Source organism: Varanus komodoensis, unplaced genomic scaffold, assembly GCF_004798865.1.
Source record: "Varanus komodoensis strain SLA01 unplaced genomic scaffold, ASM479886v1 scaffold35, whole genome shotgun sequence".
NCBI classification, from domain to species: Eukaryota; Metazoa; Chordata; class Lepidosauria; order Squamata; family Varanidae; genus Varanus; species Varanus komodoensis.
In genome coordinates, this window is record NW_025335856.1 from 6,165,796 (window position 1) to 6,185,170 (window position 19,375).

Consider the following 19,375-nt stretch of genomic DNA (forward strand, 5'->3'; position numbering starts at 1 on the left):
GCAAAAGCAATTAGTCAGTGATTCCTGGATCTTCCAGCTAAAGTGGTACAGTTCAGCCATAGCCTTGCCGTATGACCCGGTGCTAGAGGTGTATTTTAGCACTTCTGGCTGGAGGCAGATTATCGCCATGATTCAATGCATCCCTGTCCTTCAAGACCCCGAATATCTTGTCTGACTTTCAACTGCCAGCTAAAGATAAGAGAAATAAACTAATCCAAGGCATGCCTCTGTGCTGGGTTCGAATAAACCTACAAGTGGGATGGTGAGAGCAGGAGGATGGGAGAGTTCAAAGGAAAGTGTGGTTTGTGATTCAAGGCATTCTTTTTTGAATATCACCTGGATTAAACTTCTGCAAAATCAAAAACCAAAGAAAGGATCTACCCATCCTGCCTGTCCTGTCCAAATTTTCTTTTCTTTTTCTAAAAATTGCCTCTCTAGATTCTGGATTTCTTTAAACATCGAAGCAACCCCATTATATCTTGGCTTTTCAAAGATAAAATAAAATAAAGCACAACGGTATCTGAGACCTGAAGGGAAAGCAATGTAATCCTGTACAGGAAAATGCACTTATTTTTTTAATCCTTAACATAACTAGTTAAGATGTGTAGACAGTGTGGAATCAAATTATTCTTCAGACTAATAACAGATCTCTATATATATTGTGATATTTAAAATAATGATCATAATCATAACAATAACAAGACTATTTTTATTTTTGTCCACTTATGGCACTATTTATCAAAACAATCAACTAGGAAAAAAACACAAATAAACAGGCCTTCAAACTGGTAAGGCTCTTGTTTCCAACTACAAAAAACTGTGTCCTCACTTTTATTTTGGTGGTGGGAGGAATTCAACTAAAATTCCAAATCTGACAGCATGGGTGTCGGAAGACTAGAGCATCTCATGCAGGCTGTTACCCACCTGGAGCCATCAAAAATGGGGCCCAGATTGAGCTTATAAAGAGGAACTGAGAGGCATATATTTGCTCGTTTATCTTTCATTTTCACAATGCAAGAGTTGTTTCCAGTGGCCACCCACTCCTATTTGCATGTCTGCCTCTTTTATTTACAATAATCCTTCTAGATTGCAGTGAGTCATGGAGAAAAAGCAACCAATCCATCAAAAGGATACTTCCCATTTTCTGCAAAGGTGCTTTGTTTTCTGCAAAGGTGTTGGGAAGTGGGCTTCAAGCCCCCAGGCCTTTGCCATAAGTGCAACAGGAACACATTGGCTCCGAGAGCCCATGCAGGGAGGGGGTGGGGGTGGAAAAACTGTGGGTCAGCAGCCCACAATCCAAATGGAGGATGGGAGGGGGGTTGCTTTGTTTTTTACAGCTGCACTGTCTGTTCTCAAGTTTTAATTCAACTGTATTTAATTTGTTAAATAAAACTAAATATGGTTTTTAACGGCCAGAAGTCCTTCGATCTTTTTTGTGGCATTAGTCATCAGGTGGTTTCTCTAAGGGAAGCAGAACTGCACTAAGATGGTGGCAAAAGGTCTCCTTGGATAATGGCTGTAGCAATAGTGGGGAGCCCGGATGCAAAGGGCAATTATTTTCTCATGAAAGGGAGAGGAAGCCTGCAAGAGACGGCCAGTTACAGGATAGAGGCAGGAGGGCTTATCTGAGCAGGTGGGGAGAAGGTCACTAGCACAGCTTCTGGTGGTCTCACACTAGCATTGGGTTCATGAATAAAACCTTGACGCAAAACCACCAAGTTCTTGGAAGATTTCAAAAGGGAAGAAAAGCAGAGCTCGGGCAGAATGCAGATGGTTTCTTTTACTTTTCCAGATTCTTCCCCTTTCTCTCCAGTAACTAAAAGCTGCTTTTACAAACGGCCTCCCTCATGCTGGAACTGCCCTGGTGTTCCAGCCCAGGAATAGATACGGCCTCCCTCCATTGCCACCCGCACCATCTTCACAGCCTCACTATTTCAAAATGGAGGAGGGGATGGCAAGGCCCAGAATTTCCTCCTTCAGACTGACTCCCAGGTAGCCAGTACTGCCCTCAGTCCTGCTGGACAGCACCAGGAACTGGGGAGAGATTGGTCGACAACACACAGAGGATCCCTCCCCACATGCAGAATGTGCAGACCTGAGGAATGTGCAGAGGAAGGATGGATGCCCAGCTGTAGGAGATGCAGTCCGAGGCTGAATTCTAGACCGCACCACTCTGCATTCTGCCACACTTCCAGTGTGTAATGGTTCCCAATGTAGGGAGCGCCTTTGATGCAGCAAAGAGAGAACAGTCAAGTTGGCTTCTCCCCTAGTTAATGCATACAGGGACAGTGTTCAAAAATATGACCCTTTCTTTCACCACTGCATTTCCTTTCAAGTGCTAATGTCCAGAATTTTATTGCCCTGCTCTTTGGCCATATGCAGAGAAGCTCCGATGTTTCCCATAGCTTTATGAAGAGGGTAACAGTTGGTGTCTATCCCCTGCATAGAGTACAGATGACTACAGGATCCCAGGTCCTGGTAGCAGTGAGGACTATGCGTGTTGCGTTTTGCCTGGGTGCACCTAAGGAGCTCCAGTGTCCCTCGGTCTCCTCCTGGGGCTCTGTGCGCGCTGCCGCATGCGGTACATTCATCACTGGTCAGAAATGGCCTGGCGAGAACTTTCCGCTTCGCTTTCAAAGTCAACCAGATGCTTCGCATGTAGGAAAGACACCCTTTCCAGCAGCTGCAAGTAGTGGGCGAGTCGAAGTTCTCAGTGCAATGGCAGTTTAAAAAAAAATCCACGCAGTTAGCTGCTCGCGATAGTATGCCGACAGAATGCCTCTTTCTCGAGAGTGTTCTGAGCACCTGGAGGTCAGGCTGAGGTACAGCCCCAAATGTACAAGATGCCTCTGCGTTGTTCAAGAGCAGCTTCCACCTGCTTCCACAGGCTTCTCTGCCTGTCGCTGATATTTGTCGGAGAAAAGGTACAGCAGCCCTTTGGGTGCCTGCATTTAACCATCAAGAGCCTATGGCCTGAGCTGTGGGTTTAAGCAGAAATTACATTCCTACCTAGCCTGGCAAACCAATGACCAAGCCAGGCACCTAAGAAAATAAGACATTCCCTTTTCATCACAGTAAAAAAAGACTTCAATTGCCCCAAAAGCCGAGTAGGACCCACGTTCAACAATATTGCAGGTGCCAAAAATAACATTCCTCTCCAGGAGCACAAAAAGGTGGTGTCCAATTACAGTCAAATCATTTGAGATCAGCTTCTTGGATCCAGTGGATCCCGAGGGCCCTTGCACATGAATTACCTTGCAAGATTCTCAGCATCTTGTGCTCAGGAAACAGAACAAGCAGTAGAGTTGAACCTCATTGGAAAAAAAAAATTCTCAATCATCTTGGTTACTTCAGCACTTCTGGTATTCAGAATCAGCTCCCAAAATTAACTGACAAGATGAGCCTTCACTCTTTCCAAACCCAGGATATTCATTGGCAAGGGGCAAATCTTTCGCATGGGTCTAGAGGAAGAGAGGATTCACCTGCATCGAAACTCTGAACCCACCCTGCAAATTCATTTCAGGACTAATGCGCAAACTAGTGCTCAAGGAACCACGTGTTGTGCGGAAGGGGGTCGCCAGGGAGCTTTGCCCCAGCTCAGCTCACAAACTGGATCCTTCCTAGGAAAGGCAAATCCATGGACCGGATGAATCGGCCGGCAACCCGCTCTTCAAAGATGATGATCTGGGGAAGAAATGGGAAGAAAGGGAATAGCCTTGCACAGGTGTCAAAATATGGTTCTTTTTTCTTGACTTTGCAAACACAACAAATGCCATGCAACAACTGTAAGCCGTCCTGAGCCGTTCATCGGAAAGGACGGGATATAAATATTTAAATTAAATTAAATTAAATTAAAATTAAACAAGGGTGTGGCTGCAGACAGAGGAAGGGATGGCCCACAGGGATTATTAAGAGGTGGTTCATGTCTGTGTAGGGTGAGGAAATGTTATCAGTTTTAGTTTCTCTCTCCACCCCCGGACTTAAGTTCAGTTTGTACCATTTCTCCACCAGTCTGCAATTTCTTAAATGTGCACTCCTAGCCTTGCAGACTCATGAGAGGAGAGGAGTTGAGTGTGATCATGCCGATTCCACAGTCCAGCTGTGAGCCTATGAGAGCAGCCTTTAGATACAGACAATGCTTACAAATTGTGGACCCCAGATAAAAGCGGGTGCACAAACCAGGGGTTCAGGCCAACAGGACAGGAACGCTCAGTGCTTCCATCACTTGCCCCTATGCCAGGGGTTCAGCAGAGTGGAGGATGGCCCACTTATACAAACACAAATCTCCTGCCACAGTCTTGGCCCGTTTCAAGTGGCTTCGCCTTTTTGTCTTGAATGGAATCGAGGAACTGCTAAAATTCCCCTGCTGATGATGCCAAAACAGTTCATTACGAGGGTCGTGAACTGTTGGTTATTTTGCCAGATGCAAAGGAGGAGAGTGTCACTGAGTTCATGTGACACAGGCCAGAGGGCTTGTTGTTTTGTTCAAAGGCTTATGGGGGGGGGGGGGCAAGAGCCCATGGCTTGCTGTGGAACTCCTGGGGTTGCTGCATTGGCCAAACCTGGCCAATATGGGGTAGCCCAAAGGGCTACAGAGCAGCTTGCCAGGAGTGGCAAATCCTCGTTGCTCTTGCCAAGCAGCTGTCGGTGGAGCACCATTTGACAGCTGCATCTGAAAGCGCCCAAGTGGCACTTGGGGGCTGCTATCAGGGCGAACCGGCTTGCAAGCAAGCCTGCTTGGCTAGCAGAAGCCAGCCACATCCCCAGCTCTGTTTCAGGTTGTGGGGTGGGGAACCCCCATGATTCCGGGGAGTCACCTGGGATATTCATGGGGGAGTGGCTGAGGGAGGATCAGAGGTCACCCTACCCCTGCTGTGTCAAATCTTTGGTCCGGTGCTTTGGCGAGAGGCCAGCTTCAGGTGTGGTGAGGACCCTGCATGATTCCAATGTACACCACTCACCTCATTGGGCCCCTGCTGGAGCCATGTTCCTGGGAGATAGAGGGTTTCCTGGGGACCGATCTCCCAGTAGCGGCCGAGGTTGCGTCTGTTGACAAACACAACTCCCTTCTCCCAGCCCTAGGAAAGAAAGAAGGGGCAGGACTGCAGCAGGACAATACGATGGCGTTCCGCCCCGCAAAGAGCCTGCGATCGACCTTCTGCCTACCCACGAAAGCCCTTCTGCCTACATCTTTTTGTGGGGCCTTTGGAAGAAAGAATCAGTGGCTCACCTCCGGCTTCAAGAAGGTGTCCTCGGGCATATGTTGTACTTGCAGGGTTCCTCGGAAGAACGCCGGGCCCACCGCAGAGTCTGGGACGGCACTCCACAAAGAGGAGCTCTGTAGGCTGTTGGGAGACATGCATGGCTGGGAGAAGAGGTCCTGCCCAGCAGTCAATGACCCCCACTGGAGAATCCGGGGACAATCCATACCAATGGTTTTGACACGATGGGATCCTTACACACTTACGCTTTGCCTGAGGAACCATTTCTGGAGCAACTGAATGCACTGAGGGGGGCCTTCATCCCCATGCTGGGCTGCGGCAAGTTGGCTTGAGGATCCGCCTTCACCCATACCAGCCTGCACACAGCCTGGGACCAGCACGGGAGGCCCTGAAACCAGTGGCGACGAGGGATGGGGCCTTCTCAGTGGGGAGCTTTTGCCTGTGCAACTCGGCTCCAATCAGTCTCTGCTGGACCCTGTCATCATAAGCTTCCAGGCAGGCCCTCAAGGCTCAATGGTTTACTTAGGGGGAGGGTTCTAAGATCCCTGCCCCTGGCCGTAGGAAGTACAATGTCTCCCTCATCCCCACTCTAAAAGGCCTCTCCCAGCCTTGGCTACTTACAGTAAGAGCTTTGAGCTTCAACAGAATGAGGATGCTCACACTTTGGTCCTGCATCAGCCCCACCCATCACGGAATTTGGCCCTGGATGTCTTTTCCAAGATCGGATTCAGCCCTCAGGCTGGAAGAGGCTCAGCACCCTGGTCCCCAAGGGACAGTCCCCTCACCTCTGGCCTGCTCCTTTAATACACCAGGAGAAGGTGTTGGTGGAGGATGGCGCTGTTTACTCAGGTATCCTGGAAAAGTAATTCCCCAGCAGTTTTCTCTTCTACCTCTGCTATATCTAACAGCATGACTAGATTGCCATGCAAACCCCCAGGTTACTATCAAGATGGTAGGATTTATGAAATAGTTTATTGTGGTCAACAAACCACAATAGGTAGGAATTCTGTATTGGCAGGAATTATGCTATCAGTAGGATACCCTGAGAATTTGCATAGGGGCCCCAACTTTCATGGAACAGAATCAGCATTCCTAGACACACACACACACACACACACACACACACACACAAGCCCTCTCAACAACCAGCATCCTCCTCTTCAAGGGAACAATGGGACAGTGGTTACTTCTGTGGGCGAGGGAATGTCACTTCATATCTCGTCTAATCGGTTTCATTTCTCCCAGGCTGTGTGCCTTTCCTTATTAAAAGACCTCACACATGCCCTGAGGCGACAGGACTGTAACCAACTCCAGGGCCCTAATGCAATGAAGGGCTTCCCCGAGAGGCCAAGTCTTGGCTGGTGAATTGGGAGATGCTACTGGAGGAGTGAGGCTGCTGGCTCAGCAGAATCTCGGCTCCTTGTGCATTTACAGCACAAACAGGTTTGGCAACTGCAAATGTATTCGATAACGTGATTTTGAGAAGAGAGAAAGAGAGCCTAGCTGGGCCTTGGGTACGGAGGTGGGGCTTCCCTTTGGATGACCCCCACATGCTGGGGGAGACTTTTCTTCCCTACAAGCTCTTTTCTGGGGCTGTCTGTCATCTCTCCCTCTGCACCTCTGGAAGGCCCCATGTAAACGGGGAAGGAGGGGATAAAAATGGTTTACATAAATAAATAAGATGAACAAAACTGGGCAAGAATCTCTGCTATAGATTGAACAACCCAAATGGTTTAGAATGCAGCCAGTCATGAATGAAAACAGTCTTCCCCAACAATGAAATGCTTTTTCCCCTCGCTCTTGTGACAACAAGCATATTATCCAATACTGCTGAATTGGTTATTTTGGCAGAATTGAATGGAAAAGAAAAGCTGGAGTAGCTCTTAGAATGCTGGACTGGGGCTGGGAAAACGTGGGTTCAAATCCCCATTCAGCCATGAAGCTCCCGAAATGACTCTGGGACATTCACTCTCTCTCCGCCTAGGTTAAAGGAAGGACGGGGGGGGGGGGGTAACGATTTACTCCCTTTTGACCTCCTTGAGGAAAGATGGGACAGAATGTAATAATTAAAGTTTCCTTCAATCTGTCCCCCATTTCAGACTAACTCACTCTCTAAATACCAGAGAGAAAGCCTGTTTGAAGCCTGCTGGTTTTCTGCATGCAGTTTTCTCACTGACTCTGCCATTTTGAGAGGGTGCAGTCTGTGCTAGAGAACGAACGTTCTCACACAAGCGGCACCCTGAATGGCAGAGTCGATGAAATGCCACACACTGTATACCCTGCCCCTTCCTGTCAGGGTTCTCGCATGCAGCACCTCTGTATGCCTTTCTCTCAGAAGAGCATCACTAAGGGAGACCATTCACAGGAAAGAGATGCATAGAGTGTTAAATGGCCTCTCAGCCACGTGGGATAATAAGCTCTCTTTGATTCAGAGGAATTACAGGCCTGACGTGGCTGAAGGAATGGCAGATTCATTATATCAGCTAAGCCTGGGACAATCACGCCGCAACGGTACACGCACCAGCCTCCCACACAGAAATTTCTACCTTATATTTCTTTACTAATAGTCGGTACCCAGTAAGCAATTGCACTACCAGCTGATCTGGCTCTCTTTCTGCACAGCAGCTCCCTCTCGCTTTCCCTCTCACTTTTAGTTGGCCAAGTGCAGCTGCAAACAGCTTAAGGGTCAGGAAGCAGACAATGCTCTCTTTGTTGCTGGGTCATTTCTCTGGCTGGTCAAGAAAGAGACAGGCTGCATTTCCTGGACAGCATGTCATGATAGGCAAGGTGGGGGAATGCTGCTGCCTGGACTATTTGGCTGCCGCCTTCTTGCAAAAGGAGCAGGAGTACAATATGCTCATATACAACAATCCAGGATTTTTAAAAGTCCTGGGTTGTTGAGATGTGTGAACTGGGCCACTGGCATCATGTCTTCCTACATGCTTCTTAGTGCCCAACCCAGATGAATCTTTGGTCTTACGTTGTTAAGGTTCTTCCTGTGTTTTAGCACCAATGATGCCTCTTTGGAACATCTGTGTGTGAGCAGCTGGAGGTAGGGAGTATTGCCTTGCGGTTATGCTTTTGGGATTCCCAAGGACATGCGATTAGCCCACACAGCAAAGAAGATGCTGGACTGATTGGTGGACCGTCAGTCTGACCCAGCAGCGACCTTCTGAAAGAGGGAATTTCCAGGCTATGCCGGCATGACGTATCAGCCATTGCGTGAACTTCACCTCACCACCCACGCACAGTGGGCCGCCAGATACACAAAGCTGTAGCAGAATGCAGCTGCATGCTTCCCGACAGGATGGCGGGTTTTATTCCACCTATTCCACATCACCTGTGCCGGTTTCCTGTTTGCTGCCAGGCCCAGTTCAAGGGGCTGATCTTATTCCCGAAAGGACTTGAAGCCCACACAGAGAAGGAGCACCTGCCCCTGGATGGACCCACACGTCAGCTCAACAGGGGTGGCTGGCTGTGCCATCACCCCCAGGTGCCGGTTCACCGCCGGCTTGCTAGCACTGGATACAGGAATCCCCGGCAGAAGTTTACATATTGGCTCAAATCGAAATAGGGAAAAGCTGAAGAGAGTAAGGAGGGGCCGCCGCAGGGCTCTGTGTGTTTCCATTTGAGCTATCTGATGGCTGGGATTTGTCAGCCCGATCTTTTGCCAGATGCTGCCTCGCTGGCAGGTGGGATTGCTAACGAGGCTTTGTACCCATGCCAAATGCACTTGCCGCAAATGAGGGGGAAAGGGAAACAAATAAATACGGCGGGGGAAGGATGGGAATCACCACGCAAACCTTTCTATGAAGCTAGGTTTCATCTCCAGGCTGTAAATCTTGAAGTTCCTCAAGGAGGTATTGTTGAGAAAGATGTCCCCAATTATGCCTGCAAGAGAAGAAGAGTAAATGGCAGGCTGAGCTGCCGCAAGGCTGACGGATCGCCTTTGGAAGCCGAGGGAATGCGGAATGGCCAGAAGCAGTGCTCCTTGACAGGAGAGTCAGGGACCTGGAAGTCCCCAGACGCAAAGGGGAGGCTCTTGCCATGTTTGGGGGCTGCTTTGCTCCAGCAGCGGCATTCACTGCACAGCAAAGTCCTGCTGCCTTTTGTTCTCCCCGGCTGGAGCCCCTAAGCTGGATTTTGAGTTCTGCTACTGGCGTACGGTTTATGCTTTCCTTAGAAAGAGCAGATTAACCAGCTTGTATGTCATAAAGAAAACACGGAGCCACTGCTGACATCCACGACGCCGCTTTCGCCCAAATGCTTTAGCATGCCCTGGTGGGGATTTTCAATTTTCCCTGCCCTTTAAAATGACAAGATTGCTCTTCCACATCTCAGACCATGGTAGTGGCGGGCAACAGGGGAATCACAGGGGGGATGCTGCTATTCAAGAAACGCAAGTCCAAAGCCTCTTTTCAGGAGCAGCTGGTTGTGCGGTTCTGTCAGCCCTGCCTCCTGCTTTCTTGCAGACATTCCCAAGCCAGGAAGAAGTGTGCCTCATGCCCAAGACAAGAAAAATAGGGAGAAGACAGGAAAGGGACTTTGGGTGTAAATCTGATAGGATGCATTCTGGCAAAAAACCACCTAAATGCAAAATATCACTCATAAATGCAAAAGAAATATTTATAAGATTCCCTTTGCTACTCTGAAAATGGCGCTTCTCATTCCAGGTTAACCCACATGATCCAAAAAAGTCAACCAAGGACCTGGATGCCTAAAGCAGACTCGAAATCACAGCAATATATTTGAGGCTTTCACATTAGACCGCAGCAAATCGGGCATCGCAATGCAAGCTGTACCACGTCCCCAAAGGAGTGGCTCCATACGGCTTGCTGTTCTCTTGACTTCTGCTCATTGGTTTTCACAGCCAGCTTCACATGTGAGAGCATGGACCAGACATTAGGTAACAAAGCAAAATCAGCTTTAAAAAATGCACATTTGGTAGGCCTGCCACATCAAACCTTTGTTGGGTCTTTCCTGTGGTGGCACCCTAGCTGTGAAACAATCTACTATGGAAGATCTGCCTGATGTCTAATCTATCCTGTTTACTTGGACCTTTGGGTAGGTTATTTTGTTGTTGATTGTAATTTGCTGTTTTGGGTGGCGACAGGTAATGGCTGGTCTGACTCTATGATAAGTTGGATTTTGAGGGTTCGAATGATTGTGAGTGAAGTTTTTATCTGCTGTGGATACAGCCAACCAAGAATGAATGGCAAGCCCCCTCTGTAGGACTGCTAGATGGAGACCTACTGGGGTGATGGGTATCATTGCCCAGCCTCAGTACTCCATCTGTAATTTTGACAAAGCAACACCTACTTTATAAGGCACGATCAAGTGGTGGATGCCATAATCCTTACTAAATGCTAGCTATAAAAATGGCATTGTATGCTGGCATTCTGACAGAGAGCATGGGAAGTGCAGAAAGGTATACCAGGCACAGAATCCAAATTACTGAAAATTTCAGCCCTTATTTTTACAAGTTTCTAGCCCTTAGGAAAGGGAACATATACATGTAAGTAGGTAGGCAACATCTCTTGAAACCTTGAGAAGATAGAGAGAAGGTGGAGTAAGATTTCCTGGGGCTGAGGTCAGGGTTTGACTAACATTATGCAAACTAAGAACAATTATGCAAATATACATGAATTATTTGCTTCATTTAGAACAGGCCACAGGATTCAGCTTTGGATAGCAATATTTTTCAGCACAGAGTAAACCAGAGCCATATTTATTAACTATTTATAAGGGGGACTACACTATGAAATACTGCTGTAGAAATGATTCTTTGGTGTTAAGATAGTGACAGAAAAAATAGCACAGCTCACCTTTCCGCTGATCATTCAGCTTAGGCCCATAGTTAACTCGCCCACAGTTCTCTACGAGGAGCTGAAGTTGCCTGTATCCCTGCACAGAACAGCAAAAGACAGAGTGGGATCCAAGAAACAGTAGCTAGAGAGAGTAGCTAGATAAGAAATATGGGCAAGGAGAGAAGCCAGCCAAATTATTCTAGGGGGGACAGCACCAGATGGCTGCTCCGTAGCTTAGGGTGAAGGCAGATGTTAACATTGGATTGATCTTTGTGAGGGTATTTCAAGAGCAACCTCACTGCATTTAAAATGTTAGATTTGTCTTCAGCCTAATTAATACAAAACGCCGACTCTGTCTTCACCTTAATGCGCCTATTCCGGTCCAGGACTGAACTGCAAAATTCAAGAAGCTTAAGGTGCTGGCGACTGTGGCATCTTCCTCCTGTCAGCTGAGCAGTTTGGGACTCAGCACCTACCGTTTTTCTTTACCAAAAGCGGAAACCTTCTGGAATACGCAAAGCGATCAATATATGAGCATCCATGCTGGGCTTCTAAAAACAAACCGAGACGGTGGACAGACTGTTTGAAGCACAGCAAAAAGGTACAACACAAATCGGCTGACTGGGCACATGCAGCGATCGTTCTGGCACTGCCCATGACAGGCCCGTACCATGGACTCTCTTCTTACACAGGGTGGGCCAAAAGTACATACACAGTACCAATCGGGTCACACTTAAGTCTCTTAGGTGCTTGAAATGTCCTCTGTCAACATTGCAACCTGACCCTGACACAGTGACACCAATTCTGGATAGCACCAATTCTGGATAGCACACAAATCTGGACAGCATCCCAACTGAAGGGATGAGCACCTTCAATTTGTCCAGTGTGTGAAGTCCTCCATGACCTGGCCAGTGCTACTTCTGGTCCACTCTGTGTTACATCAGTCAGGGGACTAGAACTGGGGAGCCATGGCAGCTGACGATGTAAGTTTTAGACCAGGGCAGGGAGTTGCAATGGTTTGCAGTTGATAAATTAACCAGCACAGTGTTTTGCTAATTGGTCTTGGGGTTGTGGGGATTTTAGCCAGCAGTTTAGCAGGGTTAAGTCCGCAATCCTAAAGACAATACACGCAACGTACCGGGAGGATCACCCTTCTTGGAAAAGTAGTTTAGGATTGTGCTGTGTGTACACAATGTTTTGGGGAATGTTTTATTTTTGGGACTCAGTTTTATTCCAGCTTCTCCTCCAACAGCAGAGAGATTTCTTGGCACTGAACATATTTGGGTAAAACATACAAAGGCACTTTTGCCTGTAATTCACACACTGCATTCTTCCAACTGCTTACCTGTCCATTAGGAATTGACAGTTCCTGCGTGGTATAATCAAGGGAGCCAATGTACAGAGTATTAACAAACACCTGCAGGAAAGGAAAAATGAGAGCCTCATTTGTCAATCAGAAAAGGCCAAAGGATTAGAGGGGGATTTAGGGGGGAGCAGGACTACCAAGCATGAATTGGGACTGCTGGGGCTTCTTCCAAGCTTTGACTGTAAGCTTATTATAATAATCATTTTAGCAGCACCATTTACAATGAGGAGAAAAAAGCGGTAATGACGAATCCAGATTATCCAGCATCAATTGTTATGTCTAGATGGCTACATTCCCCCCATAGAAATATATGGTCACTAAGGTCAAAGACTATTAACTTTCCTAACCTTCAGAGTCATCAAACAATATTCATTATTTCTAACACATAAGTGGACAAGTGCTTTTCAAATGATGCTCAGAGGCACCTGTGGGTTTCTCAGAAGATATAGGAGGGGATTTTTTTTTTTTTTTGAAAGGATGTACACAAATTAATGGGGGATAGATCGACTCACACCTGTTAGCTGTGATCACTGAACAAAACCTGTGTCCAGAGGCAAAGAATCTCTGAAGACTAGAATCTGAGGACCAACCATAGCGGAAGGTCACTATTTTTAGGAGCTGTGTCTGTGAAGTTTATCATCATAAAAAGTATCTTCTGGAGCACACGAACGGCTGCGACTTGAATGCAGACTGCTAGATCAGCAGGTCCTCAATCTGATCCACTGCACCAGTTTTTAGATTCATATCTTTCACTTAGTGGCTGTGGAGCAATAGCCGGAGGATCTGCCCAGCTTAGGCCCATGTTAAACTGATGGTGTTCATGTGCTGACACAAGCTGAGCTTAGGCTATGCATGGAATGGAAGGAACCACACCTGGAAAGCTAGTGAGACATCCGTGATTCAACACACCTTTACCCCAAGACAGTCACCTCAGGGCAGGGGTGACTTTAAAAGTTCCGGGGTTAGCCAGGACGAAGCCAGCATCTCTTCCCCTCCCCAGCCCCCAGGATAAGCTACATTTGCCAATTCTCCACCTGTGCTCTGTCCCGTATGTGGCCTTGGGAATGCAGCGTTCCTCCGCCGGGTATGACCACCTCGTAAAGCGTATAACCAAAGGCCTGTCCATTGCCATCATTCACTGGGAGGTTCTCCATGTTTATGGGATGTTCTGACTTGATAGGCTGTCCAGGAGAAATCACAAATGTATAACAAGACCCTCAGCATGTTTACTCAGAAGTAAGCCGCACTCGGTTCACTGAGGCTTATTCAAAAAATAAGTGTGTGTAGGTTTGCACCTGGGAAGGGAGGGGGGAGCAGATGGAATCCCCACGGGCCACTCCATTCCCGTTGCTTGGCTGACCAGTCAAACCAGATGCTTGGATAATGGCTAGCACACACTCAGACACGGGGGCCTTTGCTCGCAAATGTTCGCCTCCTTCTAGAAGGGATCAGAAGGATGCACCTGTGTCCTACCAGGGGCGTGCCCAAAGCTGACTCTGCTGCCTTTGCCTTCCCCAGGCTTTGAGTAACTTTCTAGGCTGTACTTGGGTAAGGGAAAGGTGAAGCAGGGGCTCAGCACAGCAGGTGGATGGTGCCCCTGCGCTCCTCCGCAGCCAGTGCTCAACTGGACACTGAGCACTCACAACATCTCCTACCAACTCACTTCTGCTGATGGTTGTGTGCATGCACAAGTGTGCGCCCAGTTCAGTGGGTGGAAAGCTACCAGCAAGTAAAAAAATGTAGGAATGGCATGTGCACATGCTGAACTCACATTATTGTACCATGCACAGGCAAATCTCTCTCACACACTCATCCCTCAGTGTTTCTGCAGTCTGAGCTGCACCGCGCAACATCAACCTGGAAGGCCAAAGGCATGCGGACCCGGCTGCATGGCATAAGGCTGGCGTACGAGCTGGAGGAGCTTGTCGACCACTCCAGGACACCCCAGTCACCAGCCCCCTGATTTAACCCAATCACTCTCACCAGGTGCAGCTCAATGTGATGCCCAAACCTGGGCAGAGGGTGTCAGCTAGGGGGGACCCCGGAAGAGGCCATGACTTCGCTCACACCAAAATCTGGTGGGGCAAACCCCGCGGCCCTCTTCCGTGCAGCGCAGTACCTACCTTCCCCAGAGATGGCAGCACGTCCCACAAGGAAATATACTGCTCCATCAGGATTGCCCCATAGGATGCCTTATTTAACACTAAGGGCGGAAGAGGCTCTGTGGTCCCTTAAAGCAAACAGACAAAGGACAGAAATAACTTGCTCAGCCGGATGCTGTATCAGCCGAACAGCTTCTCACATGTAGGGCTGGCTTAACCGGCGACTGGCTCAAAATTAGCCCATGTGAATTATCAGGGCTAATTATCATGAAAATATCCACAATCATTTCTGCCTCCTCGATGCCGTTCAGAGCCTTTCTGTTCCCCATTTATTCATGCAGCCATTTGCCCTCGTTCCTGGTTAATCAGAGGGGCTGTGGAGACTGGCATGGCTGTGTTTGCAGGCATCGCCAGTGCTGCCAAATCAGGAGCTGTACCTGCAATTTTGCTTCTTGGGGAAACAGCGCACGGGATCTCTGCAGACAATCGAATTAAAAGGCAGGGAGGGCAAATGAGGGTACGAACACAGTGAGCGGGAAAGAATTCACATGAAAGTGGCACAGAAGCAGCAGCAGCCGGGGGAACAAAACGATCCAAAATGGAAAGGGCCTTTAAAAGGATGCATCCTGAGGGCAGAGTCCAGGAGTGGGTATCTACGAATGGCCAGCCCCACCGATCCCATTCTGCAAGTGGCACACAATGCTCATACAGGGGGATTCAGCTCTTCTGGAGGCAGCCCAAGACTCACACCAGTGGCAAACACTGGCTGGGTAATGGCTTTAGTGGGACTGGCTGCTGGTGGAATGGAAGAGGCAATGGGCCCAGGTTACAGCCGGACTGGTCAATGCAGGCCGTCTCCGTTCAGCGGGCTCAAAGAGTCTGTCTATGGGCTGCAAGTCTGTCTTGAGCCACCCCCTCCCAAAGGCTCAGGGAAAAAGCTTGCCCGCAGACTGAGACTGGGGGATAAAGGGCACAAGCACTTGCCCGCGGAAGCAGCAGAAAGAAAAGCAGGTGGGGAAAGAGAGAGAGGGCAAAGCATCTGGCTCTTGCCCCTCTACATTAAAGTTTGCTGGCACAGCACGTACTCTGGAAGGCAGGAGCTGTGAGCAGCACACCCCCTTCCCCACTGCCATGAAATGAGCTGAAGGGCCGTCTCTGCAGCAAGAGGCACCGCCTCCCCTTGTGCCCAGCTCATCAGCAGGATATAGAGAGCCAGTGTGGTGTCGTGGTTAGGAGCACAGGACTGGGACTCAGGCAATCCGGGTTCAAGTCCCCACTCGGCCATGGAGCCCACTGGGTGACTTTGGGCCAGGCACAGACTCTCAGCCCAACCTGCCTCACAGGGTTGTTGTGGTGGGGATAAGATAGAGGAGAACGATGTAAGCTGCCTTGAGCCCTCTGTAGGAAAAAGGCAGGATATAAATCGCAATATATATATATATATATATATATATATATATATATATATATATATATATAAAAGCAAGCTAGACAGCAAGCAGCAGGGGTTCCCCACAGGCTCCAGTAAGCCCCTGCCCTTTTTGGTGCATGGGAGGCGGCCGAGAGGCTTCTCTTGGCTGGTTCCATCTCATTACCCATGATTTTGGTGAAAAGCTGGCGTAGTTTGAGGTACTTGGAGGTGTAGTCTCCTGATTCGGTCAGCACGGCATCGTAGTCTGAGAAACAAGGGTGCAGAAGTTATGGGCAGGAAGGTAACCACAATTACTGCTGCAGAAACTATTAGGAAGCACAGTCAGAGCGCTTTTTCCATGCATGCCACTGGAATTACTACAAAAGCGCAAAGACAGAGAAAACACTTATACAGTGACTCTCGGGGAGGCATGCGCCTCGTATACTGAAGTCCCAAGTTTATTTCCTGGCATCTCTCTTAGATTTCCTGCAAGCTAGATGAAGAAACAGTCTGAAACAGATTTCTTGTCTTCCTAGCACAGAGTTTAGTATGGATAATTGGCTAGGAATGTTCATTTAGATGAGTCAAATAGTCCAAAAACCTTTTGTGGGGTGGGGTGGGGTGGGGTGGGGTTAGCATATGAAGATGATGGGGACGTCATCAGATGTTTGGTCTAGTTATCCCAAGGACGGCCCCCTCCAACAAGCAGTGAGGAGTGGAGTAGAGGGTCTCATGTCTTGTCCAGCTCTTTCACCCCAGACCCTTTTGCGTGTCAAGCCAGGGTGCTATCCCTAAAGCAGTTGCCCTGCCCGTGCTATTTGGAGTAGTGACATCTTTTCTTCTGGTTTCCAAGCAAAAGAAATCCAGTTCCCCCTCCCCCAGCAGCCTGCAGTCTCCACCAAAAGTGGGACACCTGAGGCTAATATATTTTCCGCTCAAGAAACAGAGCTCAAAGAAACAGGCTTTCTGTTGAAGGACCAGAGCTTCAAGAATGTCCACCCCCTTGCCCTCTTTTCCTCCTTTCTCTAGTCCCATGGCTACCATTTTCCCAGAGTTGGAGTAGCAACCAGTCTGTCCCGCAAATGGAAGCTTCAGTTGGTGCAGAACAGGGCAGTGTGACGGCTGACGCAAGCCAGGCCATGCGCCCACATCAACCTGATATTCTATCCCGTGCACTGGCCACCAGTTGAGCCCCAGGCCCAGGTTAAGTTGCTTGTTCTGACACATAAAGCCCTAAATGGCTTGGGACCAGGCTACCTGAAGGACTGCCTGCTCCTCGGTGTACCTACCCGATCCCGAACATCAGGTGAGCAGGCCCTTCTGAGAGAGCCGCCCTCAGGAGGTACAGAGGACGGCAACAGAAGGGGGCCTTCCCAGTGGTTGTGCCCCATCCACAGAGCAGCCTGCCGAGAGCAGTTCCCCTGGAGCCACCATTACAATCTTTCCAGCGACAGGAAAAAACAACGCTGTTCTCCAGATTTTTTTAAGAACTGATTTTATATTACTCAATTTTAGGCATTTAGTTTTATATTGTGTTTAGTGCTATGGTCCATGGAGTCAAGAAGAGTCGGGCATGATTTTGAGACCGAACTGCCCCCCCCCCCCAAATGGGGAGGAGGGCAGACTGTTCCCTGGAGACTCCCCACCCACCAGTAGCTGCAACTTTCCTTCACTCTGACATTCTTTTCTTCAGGTAATAAATTAATATTATGCACATGGCGGGCATGTTGTGAGCGGAGCCGGCTGGTGCTGGAGGCCAGACTAGATGGACCGGGAGGCCCCTTCTGACTTGCTCTGTTTCTGTGTTTCTAATAGATACCGTCCCTGCATGAAACCTGTAGGCATATTAACACATGGCAATTACCTTGCTTTTCCTCAAAGGAGCACACTGCCTTATCTTCCATTTCTCATCCCTATCACAACCCCTTGAGACCGGGAGCCTGGCCCATGGACAGGGTGGGGTCGGGGAGGGGCTCGGAATCTGGCCCTTTCCAGTCCCAGCCTGATGCATCATTCCAGCCTTCCGAAGCCGGCCGACTTTCAGATGCAACATTCCATTCCCCACCTTCCCACATTTCCAGGCAGTGCCATTCACGGCCACCCGACTCGAACTACTCGGACTCTCCTGCCTCTGCCGGGATAGGGAGCCAGTCACTCCTCACAGCTCATCCAGACCAGCAATGCAGCCTTACCGTAGCTGGAGATGGTTGGCTTGTACTGCTCAAAATGCACAGCGCCATTCAAAAACCCGAAGTTTGTGCCTCCGTGGAACATGTAGAGATTAAGGGATGCTCCTGCTCGGATGATCTCTTCGACCGTTTGTACCATTTCTGCACAGGGAAGCGGAAGGGTTAGAGGGCCTCGAAGCCAGCAGTCGCTCTATGGTGCATGACTGCACGACAAAGAAGGGGCACCCCACGGAGGATTTGGAGCGAAGGAGCCCTGTGTGCAGAATGACAAGGTCCGGCCTGGCAATAATTTTTGGTGGTGGACTTCCACCACTTGCGTTGCACACCATGTCTTGTCCTGACTTGGCAAAACTTAAATTCTTAAAGCGAACAAAACCAAAAGAAAACCCACGGCTTCCCTGAGGAGCAGCTTTTACTTTTCCCTCTCTCTTTCAGCATCCATGGAAAAATATTGTTTTATGGAGGCATTTTGACTCACTTTTCAATGTAGGGGTCTTCTAACATTGCCTTAAATGAACGAAAACACAGAGCGACAGGAAACAGAACAAAAATACAATGGCTGCTCATTACATTTTAAAATACAGTGGCCGCTGCTAGTTTGGAGTAAGGAGAAATAACTCTGCTGGCCAAGGAGGGAGGGTCTCCGAGGGCCGGGTGGCTGGGGTGGGGAATGTGCTGGGCGGGCAGGAGGAGCGGAAGAGACAGCCAGCTGGGCAGAACAGTCACTCACCTTCTGCATCAAAGATATGATGGGGTCCTCCCCAGCTATCAAACCAGCCGGTCCAGTATTCCATCACCATCTTCGGCATGCCTTGCTGTTCGGAGGCAAAACACAAGAACGGGTTGGGTAAAATCCAGCAAGTGAAGGGGTGTTAAGCCGGTGGCCAGTGAAGGGCCTTTTCTCAGGTGGCATCCAAACTGCCTCATGGCACCCTTGCTATTTTTTGGCACTGAGAAATGTCTGCCTGGTTTTTCCACACTTTTAAAATAGTACTGGAGATCCTTTTCTTGGCTGTTAGCTGCTTTTCTGTCTGCAGGCTCTGCTGCTTTTAGTTTGTGGCTTTATTACTGAGCAGTCGTGTATTTCATTGGCTTTGTTAAAAAATAATTTTAAAAAAACACAATCAGCAAGGCAGACTTAAGACAAAGGAGACCTGAGTTTGTCTGGTTTGAGAGAGAGAGAGACTAAGAGAGAGCAGTGATTACACAGCAAAAGCACCATACACATAAGTCAACATGCAGCAGATTTAGTCCTAAAGCCACATAATCCCCTGATAT

The 19,375-nt window shown here is 48.7% G+C and overlaps 1 protein-coding gene across 3 annotated transcripts in view; it reads right to left on the bottom strand.

Moving 5' to 3' along the window:
• Positions 1 to 689: 689 nt before the first annotated feature.
• LOC123028103 (beta-galactosidase-1-like protein 2) overlaps positions 690 to 19,375 on the bottom strand; it is a 47,732-nt gene continuing 29,046 nt past the window's right edge. For 2 of the 3 annotated variants that reach the window (XM_044439619.1, XM_044439620.1), the window contains exons 9-19: positions 18,828 to 18,912; positions 18,101 to 18,238; positions 16,093 to 16,173; positions 14,519 to 14,625; positions 13,430 to 13,576; positions 12,375 to 12,446; positions 11,048 to 11,126; positions 9,026 to 9,113; positions 5,231 to 5,345; positions 4,962 to 5,078; positions 690 to 3,684 (exon numbers count right to left, since the gene is read on the bottom strand). In XM_044439619.1, coding sequence (XP_044295554.1) covers positions 3,598 to 3,684; positions 4,962 to 5,078; positions 5,231 to 5,345; positions 9,026 to 9,113; positions 11,048 to 11,126; positions 12,375 to 12,446; positions 13,430 to 13,576; positions 14,519 to 14,625; positions 16,093 to 16,173; positions 18,101 to 18,238; positions 18,828 to 18,912 — 1,116 coding nt within the window. In that variant the 3' untranslated portion in view covers positions 690 to 3,597. Of the gene's footprint in view, positions 3,685 to 4,961; positions 5,079 to 5,230; positions 5,346 to 9,025; positions 9,114 to 11,047; positions 11,127 to 12,374; positions 12,447 to 13,429; positions 13,577 to 14,518; positions 14,626 to 16,092; positions 16,174 to 18,100; positions 18,239 to 18,827; positions 18,913 to 19,375 lie in introns of those variants that run through there. The other variant, XM_044439622.1, reaches the window with a different exon arrangement.